The sequence below is a fragment of the Prionailurus viverrinus genome, chromosome E1 (genome assembly GCF_022837055.1).
Source record: "Prionailurus viverrinus isolate Anna chromosome E1, UM_Priviv_1.0, whole genome shotgun sequence".
In the NCBI taxonomy this organism is placed as follows: Eukaryota; Metazoa; Chordata; class Mammalia; order Carnivora; family Felidae; genus Prionailurus; species Prionailurus viverrinus.
The window spans coordinates 36,463,198-36,476,131 of record NC_062574.1 but is presented as its reverse complement, the minus strand read 5'-3'; the positions used below and the strand labels follow the sequence as shown (position 1 = coordinate 36,476,131).

General features: G+C 34.5%; 1 protein-coding gene across 20 annotated transcripts in view; it reads right to left on the bottom strand.

The window, feature by feature from the left end:
* The window catches only part of EFCAB3 (EF-hand calcium binding domain 3), a 477,549-nt gene that overhangs the window by 429,666 nt on the left and 34,949 nt on the right, over positions 1-12,934 (bottom strand). For all 20 annotated transcript variants that reach the window (XR_007147003.1, XM_047833629.1, XM_047833634.1 and 17 more), the window contains 2 exons: positions 11,465-11,608; positions 2,204-2,278 (listed from right to left, as the gene is read on the bottom strand). Coding sequence is in view for 19 of the 20 variants with exons in the window: in XM_047833629.1 (XP_047689585.1) it covers positions 2,204-2,278; positions 11,465-11,608 (219 nt within the window). In the remaining variant the exon portion in view is untranslated. The remainder of the gene's footprint in view (positions 1-2,203; positions 2,279-11,464; positions 11,609-12,934) is intronic.

Sequence of the window (12,934 nt, the reverse complement as noted above, 5' to 3'; positions counted from 1 at the left end):
GCACACATAGGGTCCCTCTGGTTCTCCTCTACCTAATAATTGGCAACTAATTTTGCCTTAAAAGGCACTTAAGGACACAAGCATACATATATAAACTATAATGTGAAAATAAATATGTATAAAATATAAGAAAAGATATTCATTGTGAAAGTGTCTATAATAGGAAGATAATTAGAATCAATAAAGGATTAAATAAATTATAGTATATCTACATTTTTCAGACACCATGCAGCTATTAAAAAATAAAAGGATCGAGCACCTCGGTGGCTCAGTTGGTTAAGCATCCGACCCCTTATTTTGGCTCAGGTCATGACCTCATGGATGGTGAGATCAAGCCCCACATCAGGCTCTGCACCGACAGCATGGAGCCTGCTTGGGATTCTGTCTCCCTTACTTTCTGCCCTTCCCTCACTTGCTCTGTATCTCTCTCTCTCAAAATAAATAAAAATAAACTTAAAAACAATGTTTTTTAAGTAAAAGGCTGACCTACACTTACTGGCACGGGGAAAACTTTCCAAGACATATTACTCAGTTAAAAAAAAAAATTCATGCTAGACAACAAAGTACATAGCATGATCCCTTTCTCTTAAAGTATAAGATGATCATATTTTTCCCTTTTATTTTCTTAGGGTCTCTTGATTTCTAACTGTATGCTTGATCTTTTCACTTGCCTCTGTAAGACCCAGGTACTCTAGTTCTCTTCTGCCTAGTAACTGATAACTCATTTTCTCTTACAAAATATGTAAATATTGATATACATTCATAAATGCATATAATAAAAGATGCTAAAGTCAACATTAACTTTAATATAGGAAGGATTAAAGAGGGTATTTTACATTTATATACTATTATATTGCTTGGATATTTTACTAAAAATAGTGTATTTGAGAATTAGGCATACTGTTTTAAGAGGAAGAAAAGAAATTTGGCACTTCTTGGTTGGTCTCAGAACATTTGACCATAAATAAAAAATAAGGTCAAAATAGAAAACCAGAACTTGAAAAACAAAGGAATACATGATAGCTCAACTGGGGCTCGACAAGCAGGCAGTACTTAGGTACCCAAACACACTTACAAATCTGTAGTCAAGAAAAAGCTATAACCTGAAAACCAAGTAGACAAAGAGGAAACCCAGTGCTATAGGAGTTAATCAAAATGCCAAGTAGGAAGAAATTCAAAGAGGGAAAGCAAGCCAAGCATCACATCTATATTGCTAATTGATGCATATGGTAATGTATTAAATAACATTCACTACATTAATGAATAAACATTAAAGAGTTTTTCTTGCCTCTTGCTTCTTATCCAGGTATATGAAGATTATCACATTCATATATCCTTGATTCCAAGAAAATACAGGCTGGTTGACAGAAATATATAACCCCAAGGACAGATGATAGGAATTTGATCTTGCCTAATGGCAAAACCAAGGAACTGGTTTCTGTTTTGATTTGTTCTAACCCAAAGAACTGTTAAAATTAGGTCACAAACCCTAGAGATCTCAGAATATTGGAAGCACTGTTTCTATCAGTAACAGGAATATTTCTTCCAATCACTTTCTTTGCTATTTACAGGAGTGTAAACTAAACGTTGTTAGGAGATCCATCAGTGTCTGAAATTTTTAGGGAGAAATACAAGCAGATTCCAAAGAGAGCAAAGAAAGTACTATTCACATTGGAGAAGAAAACAGATATGAGATTTCAAAGGGAAAAAAAGAAAAAAAACCACATGAACAAAGAAAGGCCTGGAAACAAGAATGAAATTGGCATGTATAGACATTTGTGTCTATAACTGGAGCATGGGGTTCTTGCCTGGAAAAGATTCTACCAAGAGGAAAGTGGCAAGAAAAATTATAAGGGGGTGAGGATGTCAAGCATAAGGGTTTGGACCACATTCATTTCATCACAGGAAAAGCATCTAAATTTTTGAGCAGGAGAATGATATGACAAAAATCGTGTGTTAAGAAAATCTAGCAGTTGCATGCAGGAAAAAGTGGAGATTATGGATAGAAAGTTAGGATACTGTGGACAGGTTTTTAGTGCGTTTTATGAAATAACTCATGTCTAATTTTTCTCAACCTAGGCTACAGGGGAAAACACTATGTGAGAGATCTGAAAAAAACATAAATTCATATAACCATCCCACCCTAAAATCAGTGACAATCAAAATCATTCTTTTCTGCAATTTTGAAGAATCGTTTTTTTACCTGGATCCTGGGAGACCAAATAACAAACATCATTCACAGTCTTAAGGAAATCTGAAAAATCCAGCATTCCATTAACTATAATAATGGTTCAGAAACAGAAGGAAAAAAACTGCATTAGCAAACTCATTAAGAACATAAGATGAAAATGCAAACTAAAAATGTGAATAGAATTAACTGATAGTCTAGAGGAGCATTAACATTAAATATAGAATGTAAAAAGAAAACCTATCATAAAAACATAATTACACATTTTAATTATATAGTAAATAGTGCCCAGCAATAATCAAAATGATATAGACTAGAATTTAAGATACTGCAATATTCTTTACTCAAAGCTCTAATTTTTATACTTGTCATTAGGTGCAAAAAAATCATGCAACTTGTCAATTTTACATATATAATGGTTTTACCTGAAAAGAATAGGACTGATTTCATTGTGTTCTAGCTAAGACCCTCTATACCAGTGGTTTTAGGGGAGATTACAGATCCAGATGAGACTCTAATGAAAGCTTTGCCTCAAATCATTCCATCTCCTTCTCTCCTCCCCTCCTTCCTTTCTCTCTCTCTCTCTCATTACACACACACACACACAAACACACACACACACACACACACACAATGTATTGAACAAATGCACAAAATATTGCACAATATTAAAGTCTTCACCCAAAAATTCATCTCATTTATCATGCAAAAAGTAATGCCTATTTATTAAAAGAAAGAAAGAAATCTAAATTGTACAAATGAAAATTTCAGTAAGAAATTATTGCTTGCTTTGAATGAGAAGTTGAAATTATGGAGCTTTTTTTTCTGCATGATAATGCACAGGTCATCTCTGATGAGCAACTAGAGCTGAAAATCCAGACTTACAAAGTGTGACAAAACACAGAATCAGGATTCTTCTGTCTCATTTTCTAGACAAGCATAGATCTGCGTCAAGGAACATCTTAATTTTTCAAGATTCTTCAAGTTAAATAACTCTAACGTCATTTTCCTCTTCATATAGTAAATGAGGCCAATTTTGAAAGGGTTTATCTGTGTTTGGAAGAAACTTATTATAAATTTACATTTTAAATTAATGTAATCAGGGGCGCCTGGGTGGCGCAGTTGGTTGAGCATCCGACTTCAGCCAGGTCACGATCTTGCGGTCCGTGGGTTCGAGCCCCGCGTCGGGCTCTGGGCTGATGGCTCAGAGCCTGGAGCCTGTTTCCGATTCTGTGTCTCCCTCTCTCTCTCTGCCCCTCCCCTGTTCATGCTCTGTCTCTCTCTGTCCCAAAAATAAATAAACGTTGAAAAAAAATTAAAAAAATAATAATAGTAAATTAATGTAATCTGAACAAAGTAACTTATAAAAGAACATTTCAGTGCTTCTGGTGGTCTGCAGGCTTCTACTGTCAGAGAAATTGACAAGGCTTAGTTGTTCTCATTGCTAAACCACAGAAACACTTTCTGGATTGGAAAATTTGTCAAGTTGTCTACCTCAAAATTTCTTTTTCAGTGTAATAACTTGAGAGTGGTTTCTCCTTTCCTTCAAAGAAACAATGAAACATCTGTGCAAATTTCAATCAATTATTTTGATTTGTTTCCTGACTTCTATGTGACTTAGGTTTAAACAAAAACCTTATAGATAAAACATCAAGAGCACAATCCATACAAGAAATAGTTGTAGACTAGACTTCTTCAGAAGTATGAACTTAAGTTGAAAGATATTCTTCAAAAATTGGGGTGCCTGGGTGGCTCAGCTGGTTAAATTCCGACTCTTGATTTGGGCTCAGGTCATGATCTCACAGTTGGTGAGGTCAAGCCCCGCATGGGGCTCTGTGCTGACAGGGCAGAGCCTGCTTGGGATTCTCTCTTTCCTCTCTGTTCCTCCCTTGCCTGTGCTCTCTCTCACATAACCAGTAAAGGACTCGTATTCAGAATATATACATTCAAAATGCAATAGTAGGAACACAAACACATTTTCAATGGGCATAAGATATACAGGTAGCAAAAAAGCACATGAAGATATATTCAAAATCATTTGATCATTCAGGAAATGCAAATTAAAACCACAATAAGAAAACACCATACATCTATTAGAATGACAATTTTTAAAGGCTCACCAATTCCAGGATTGACAAGGATGAGAAGCATCTGAAACTGTCATAAATTGTTCATAACAATGTAAAATAATTCAGCTGCTTTGCAAGCACAGTTTAGCAGTTTCTAAAAAATTCAAATATACCTACCATATGACCCAGTTATCCTACCATCAGGTATTTACCCAAGATAAATGAAAGTATATGACTACACAAAGACACATAAATGAATGTTTACACCAGCTTTATTTGTAATAGCCAAAAACTAGAAACAATCCAAACATCATCAATTAATGAATGGATGAACAAATCATGGTACATCCATAAGAGAGAACACTGCTTAGCAATAAAAAGAAATAAACCTGATATGTACCAAAGCATAGATGAATCTCAGTATAATTACGCTGAGTGAAAGAAATCAAACTAAAAAAATGAGTACTTACTGCATGATATCATTTATATAAAGTTCTAGAAAATACAAACAATCTGTAGTGACAGAAGCAGGTTAGTGTTTGCTCGGGAAGTAGTGAGGGGGGGTTGTGGAAAGAGAATGGGGGCTTACAAAGGGGTATAATGGGATTGAGTTTTCACAAGTATATACATATGTAGAAATTTTCAAATTGTATACTTTAAATATGTCAAGTATATACCTCAATAAAACTATAAAATATGCAGATAATTTAAAATCCATTGGAATAGCCAATTCCAAAAACAGTACAGAGGTTTTGTCTAAAAATTAAAAACAGAACTATCATATCATCCAGCAAGCTCACTTTTGGATATATACCCAAAGGAAATAAAAGCACTATCTCAAAGGCTATGTGCACTTCAAACATTGCAGCATTATGCACAATAGCCAAGAAATGGAAACAGCCTAAATGCTCACCAACAGATGAATAAAGAAAATGTAATCTCTATGTATATGACATATTCTGGAGGGTGGAGGGAATGGGCAGATGTTTGTCAAAGGATACAAACTTTAGGTATAAGATGAACAAGTTCTGGGAATCTGATGTACAGCATGGTGACTATAGTTAATACTATATTGTATCTTTGAAATTTGCTGAGAGAGTATATCCTAAGAGAGTAGTGTTCTCATCACACACAAAAAAGGTAACTATGAGAGGTGATGGAGATGTTATTTACTTGATAGCTGGTAATCATTTCACAATGTATATGTATATCAAATCATTATGTTGTACACTTTAAATATATGCAATTTATATTTGTCAATTATATCTCAGTAAAGCTGGACAAGATAACATGACTTGACATAAACCATGTTCCTATAGGTATATGCATATCCTATGACCCAGCTTCTTCATTTCTAGAAATCTATCCTATAAAAATATTTACACAAACGTGCAAGAATTGATGAACAAGGATGCTCTTTATAGCATTATTTGTAATAGCAAAAATTTTAGAGGTAACTTCACCATTAATCAATATGAGACCAATTAAAATGTATATAACAAATATCCAGGAAGAATACCTACCAAATTATTAACAGTGTGTACAATGAAGAATTGTAGTGAAAGATTGAGGTGAAGAGATAATTTCCATTTTGTAATTTGTAAACTTCTTTAAGCTAAAAATACTAACTTAAAACAAAAAAACCTTTATATTCAGTTATTAAACTTTTTCTTGTATTTGCAATTTTTACCAAGATATTCAATATAGGTCTACACTTTTTTCAATGTAAAAATTAAGGAATAAAAATTTTAACTAACATATGTTACCTAAAATTGTTTGTATGGACACTAATAATGAAGCAGCAGAAAGAGAAATTAAGAAAACAATCCCATGTACAATGGCACCAAAAATAATAAAATACCAAGAATAAACTTAAGCAAGGAGGTGACAGATCTGTACTCAGAAAACTATAAAACATTGATGAAAGAATGTGAAGATAATGCAAACAAATGGAAAGACATTCCGGGCTCACGAATTAGAAGAATATTGTTAAAATATCCATACTACCCAAAGCAATCTACAAATGTAATGCAATCCCTATCAAAATACCAACAGCATTTCACAGAACTAGAACTAACAATCCTAAAATTTGTATGGAAACAGAAATGACTCCAAATAGCCAAAACAACCTTCAAAAATAAAAAGAAAGCTGGAGGTATCATAATTCCAGATTTCAAGTTATATTACAAAGCAGTAGTAATCAAAACAGTGTGGTACTGGCACAAAAATAGACACATAGATCAATGGAACAGAATAGAAAACACAGCAGTAAACATACAGTTAAATGGCCAATTCATCTTCAACAAAGGAGACAAGAATATGCTTTTAGAAAAGAGAGTCCCTTAGACAAACGGTGTTGGGAAAACTGGACAGCAACATGCAACAGAATGAAACTGGACCACTTTCTTACACTATACACAAAAGTTCAAAATGGACTAAGAACTTAAATGTTAGACTTAAAACCATAAAAATCCTAACAGAGAGTAGAGGCAGTAATTTCTCTGACATCAGCCATAGCAACATCTTTTTAGATACATCTCCTGAGGCAAGGGAAACAAAAGTAAAAATAAACTACTGGGATTACCACAGAATAAAAAGCTTTGGTACAGCAAAGGAAACAACCAATAAAACTAAACAATAACCTACTGAATGTGAAAAGATGTTTGCAAATGACATACCCAATAAAGGGTTAGTATCCAAAATATATAAATAACTTATATAATTCAACACCAGAAAAACAAATAATCCATTTTAAACGGGCAGAAGACAGGAACAGACATTTCTTCAAAGAAGACCTACATATGGCCAACAGACACATGAAAAGGTGTTCAACATCACTCATCATCAGGGAAATGCAAATCAAAACCACAATGAGATATCACCTCACACCTATCAAAATGGCTAAATTTAAAAACACAAGGAAAAACAAGTGTTGGCAATGATGTAGAAAAAAAAAAGGAACCCTTGTGCATTGTTGGTGGGAATGCAAACTGGTGTAGCCACTGTGGAATACAGTATGGAGATTCCTCAAAAAATTAAAACTACCATATGATCCAGTAATTGCACCTCTGGGAATTTACCCAAAGAATAAACATTAATTCATAGGTATATAGGCATCCCTAGGTTTATTGTAGCATTATTTAAAATAGCCAAATTATGGGAGCAGTCCAAATGTCCATTGATAGATAAATGAAGATGTGGTATGTATATATATATATATATATATATATATATATATACATATACAATGGAATATTATTCAGCCATAAAAAGAATTAAATCTTGCCATGAAGATGTGGTATGTGTATATATATATATATATATATATATATATATACACATACATATACATATACAATGGAATATTATTCAGCCATAAAAAGAATTAAATCTTGCCATGAAGATGTGGTATGTGTATATATATATATATATATATATATATATATATATGTATATATATATATATACACACACACATACATATACAATGGAATATTATTCAGCCATAAAAAGAATTAAATCTTGCCATGAAGATGTGGTACGTATATATATATATATATATATATATATATACACACATACACATACATATACAATGGAATATTATTCAGCCATAAAAAGAATTAAATCTTGCCATGAAGATGTGGTACATATATATATATATATATATATATATATATATATATACACACATACACATACATATACAATGGAATATTATTCAGCCATAAAAAGAATTAAATCTTGCCATTTGCAAAAACATGGATGGAGCTAGGGAGTATAATGCTGAGTGAAATAAGCCAGTCAGAGAAACACAAATACCATATGATTTTACTCACATGTAGAATTTATGAAACAAAACAAATGAACAAAGTGGTGGGGGGCGGGGGTGGGGAACAGGACAAACCAACAAACATACTCTTAACTATAGAGAACAAACTGGGGGTTACCAGAGGCAAAGTGGATGAGGGGATGGATGAAATAGGTGAAGGGGATGAAAAGGATACTTATCTTGATGAGCACTGCGTAATATAGGGAATTGCTGAATCACTATATTGTACACCTGAAACTAATACAACACTGTATGCTAACTAACTGGAATTAAAATAAAATAAAAACAAATAAAATAAAATAGGTTGTATGGCTTTGGAGTAGACTTTTATCTTTCTGTCCCTCAGTTTCCCCAACTGTAAATCCAGGTAACTGGAAGAAACTACATCTGAAGTCTTGAAATCTAAAGTTCTAAAGATTTATTGCTTTGAATTTCTAATAACAGTATTACTTAAAAGCCTTAAAATGTTCACATCTTTTGACCTAGCAATTTCAATTTTAGTGACCTACTTTTGTCTGATGAGATAAAGAGAAAAAACCCTGCTTATAACAGCAAAAATATTAGAAATGACATATTTATTTAATTTGTTACATAGCTTATTTTTCAAAACAATTTGTTTTTGTGCTTTGATCTGTTCCCAAAATAATTCACAGCTGCCAAAAGCCAAGCTCTCCAAGCAGCCTGATGGCAGGCCCCGGGTGATGGATGGATCGGGACTGCATGGTGGCCCACCGACAGTGAAGCTTCTTGTACCCCTGCTTTTATGTGATTTGGCCTTAGCATTGGTCAGGGAAGCCCCCCTACCAATGAAAGTACCTGGGGATTTGTCGGTTGGGGAATTGCCCATGACAGGCCCCCTGGGAAAAGGACCACGGGGGAAAGAAATAAGATTCCGCAGGGAAATTATGCGGGCCCAAATCCAGCCCTTGCCACCCCCTGTAAAGACTCCTCTACCTAAAGGAAGGATAGCCCCATATATTTCCCAGCCAGGGAGGGGGACAAATGGATTTGAAATCCCCACCCTGGCAACAAAGGAATGTATCTATGGATACAAATTACTCCAACCCCTAGGCCCACTTGGCCCCCAGGAGGCATTCCAGATGACAACTGGACCTGGTGGGTTAAGGTACAGAATGGTTCATTAGTTCCTAGGTATACATTGTCTCCCTGGGAGCGCATAAGGCATGGGTTCCCAGGGCCCTCTTGGCTCCCTCCCGGCACCCCAGACCAAAGCGAATAACTTTTGTTCCTTATACGCAAATGGTTCAAAGAAACAATTAAGAAGTCATGTCCCTGTAAATGTTCCACTTGAGGTGTTGAGAGATAGATGACCTTTCATGAAAATAGCAAAGCAAACGCTTTATAGACTATAAATAAACATAGATACATAATGAAAATAATATGAAGAAATTAATCAATTTCTTGTAACATTACAAGAAAATAACCATGTTGTCCCTTAATGGGTGATTACACAAAGGAACATTTTTAGAATTAGGTAAAGCCAAGAATCATAGATGACGCACGCTACAAGGAAATTGCTAACAAATATAATGCCACGTTTGCCGCAATAAAGCGGCCAGTCTAACACACTGTTGTTGTCCGTGTCCTTTTGTTATTTTCGCCAACGCCGTGCATCCTTTGGGAACCCCTGGACCTGCTGGGGCTGGACCCCGGCACACAGCCATTTAAAAAGGCAGTGTTGGGGTGCCTGGGTGGCTCAGTCGGTTAAGCATCCAACCTCGGCTCAGGTCATGATCTCGCGGTTTGTGAGTTCGAGCCCCACGCCGGGCTCTGTGCTGACAGCTCGGAGCCTGGAGCCTGCTTCTGCTTCTGTGTCTCCCACTCTCTCTGCTCCTCCCCAACTCATGGTCTGTCTCTCTCTCAAAAATGAATAAATATTTTTTAAAAAATTAAATATTTAAAAAGGCAGTGTGGATCTATATTTATTTACATGGAAGGTTGCCTAACATAAAGTTAATAGAAAAAGGTAACAAAATTGTATGCATGTGAGTCAACATATATTTTTTCTAATTATGTGTTTATGTATATACCACAGTTACACACACACACGCACACACATGCTTAGAAAAATCCTAGAAAAATATATGTAAAAATACCAAAGTTCAGCTCTGGGTAGTGGGATTACACATAAGTTTTATTTTCTCCTTTCTATTCTCCTATGCTTTCAGAGAATAAAGTTATTTCCATTTTGAATAATTATTTTAATAATAAATCTCCAAAAAATTATATGTCAAGAGAATTAACATATGGATAAATAAACATGTCAGAAAAAATAGAGTTGCTTTTTAGTCTTTCTAAAAGTTAGATTTATATTTATTATTTTATTTTTATACCCTCTGAAAGTTGTGTATAGTAGGCACTCAAAAAATGTTGGGGTGACTCGGATAGATAGACGAATGACACCATTGCAACTTGTCAGTTCCTGTTAGGTTGCTAAGTAACATTCTATTGGTGGTCCATTTGACTCCTAGTATTCTCCATCTACAAATTTTTTATAATAACCAATCCACATCTTTTATTTGAGTAGCCTGATGCTTTTAACCTCAGAGTATGACTGTGCCATTGTGTGTATTAAGTTTATTTTATTTCTGACCAATCCTTCAACTTATCTATACCATTTTTATTCTAAACTTATCTCTCCTCCTTAATAAGCTTGGAATGGTCTGTAAATGTAATCAGTTCTCTATTATTTACTTCTTTGATTAAAGTATTGGACACTGACAACAAAAGAACAATTACTTTTCCAGATGTTTTAAAATAAAATTATTAGGATTTTGATTTGCATTTTTTTGACTGAGGATGGAAAATATTTTTATATGATTATTGGCTACATATATTTTCTTTTATGTGATATTCTTATCCATGTGTCTTACTCACTTTTCTATTCCATTGTTTGTTACTAATTTGTATGAGTTCTTTACACATTCTGAAAACTAATCCTTTGTCACTTCTGTGAATTGCAAATATTTCCAAATTCATAACTTGTCTTTTTACTTTAAAGTGTCTTTTGATAAATAAAAGTTCTTAATTTTAACATAGTTAAATATATTAATCTGGTCTTTTATACTCAAACACTTTGCCTTAAGAAATCTTCCCTATCGTATGCAAGTAGCAAAAATTAAAAGTCTAAAAATATCAGATGTTGATGAAAGTATGTCATAATCAAATCTGGTAATCAATCAATCCAATTATACTGGAGGCCCAATTTTTTAATATTATCGTAAATGTGCAAAAAAAGTTTTTAGAACATATTATAAAGCTTAGCTTTCCTATGATTTGTAATTAATCTGACCAACATATAACTTACATCCATGTTTGCAAACCTTAAACTAATAATGAAAACACAAAACTTACCATCAATATCAACGGTCTTTAGTGCCTTTTGCATTTCCGAATCACTTATAAAAATCTTCAAGGTGTGATGGATCATTGGCAGATCATTCACATAAATTTTACCACTTTGAATTTTGCTAAAAATTTTACAGGCCTTCTGAAGTGCTAAATACACACGACAAAACAGTTAATTAATTCAAACGAATAATTATCGTCATCCCCGCTACACTCTCTCCCAATGAAAAAACAAAAATGATCAGTAAAGGAAGAAAGAGGAGCAAGTCTTTGTGTTCTAATTCTTTGCTTTAAAATCAATCTCATGATTTCTTTAGGTATATCTAGAGTAAATGACCTCCAAGTCTACAAGTTTCCTAAGTAACTCTCAGAAACTGAGAAAAGTCATGCAAAGCTCACATAGCAAAGGCAGTCAAATTTTCCCTGGGAATGTTTAAATCCTTCTTCCATGCTCCCATATCACTTGGTACATATCTCAGACAAAGCTATTGGTATTGTGATGGCTTGCATGTCAATATCCCTCACTCAACTATCAGGCTCTAGGGGGCAAGATTTTTCATTCTTCAAGTGCCAGTGCCTACTTCAGAACAGATCCTCAAAAAATGTCTGTTGAATTAAACTGAATTTAGTTCAGTGGGTACTACCCTTAGTTTTCAGAAAAAGAGGTGCTAGATGACAGTGCTAAATACCAGAGAAAGACTAACATATTGATAACAATGTTTTTTTTTTTAATGTTTATTTATTCTTGAGAGAGAGAGAAAAACAGAGTGCAAGCTGGGGAGGGGCAGAAAGAGAGCGGGAGACACAGAATCTGAAGCAGGCTCCAGGCTCTGAGCTGTCAGTACAACCTATGTGAGGCTCAAACCTATGAACTGCAAAATCATGACCTGGGCTGAAGTTGGACGCTTAACTGACTGAGCCACTCAGGCGCCCCACAATGGCTTTAATAACAGGAGTTTTAGTAGAGTATTAGGGGTGGAAACCAGGTTTCAGTGAAATGGGAAGTAAATAAATAATTAAGGAAACCAACTCTTTCAAGAAGCTTCTCTGAAAAACATAGAGTATAATATTGACACAGTCCCTGAGGAAGCAGAAGAAAAGTCATTGAAAGAAAATTAAGAGTGAAGGGATTAGTGACATGAAAGGGAATCTTCTCCAATGAGAAAATAGGGAAGGCTATGGATGTTGTTTACAATCCTAACAGTTCTCCTCATGAGGAAAACTTTTTTTCCTTTTTTTCTGTATCTATATGAGATGATGGATATTAATTAAACACTGTGGTAATCATCTCACAATATATGTAAGTCAAGTCATTAAACTTACACAGTGCTACATCTTAATTATATCCCAATAAAACTGGAGGATAAAAGATGTCTGGGGCACGTGGGTGAGTCAGTTGATTAAGCATCCGACTGCAGCTCAGGTGATAATCTCGTGGTTCGTGAGTTCAAGCCCCACATTGGGCTGTGTGCTGAC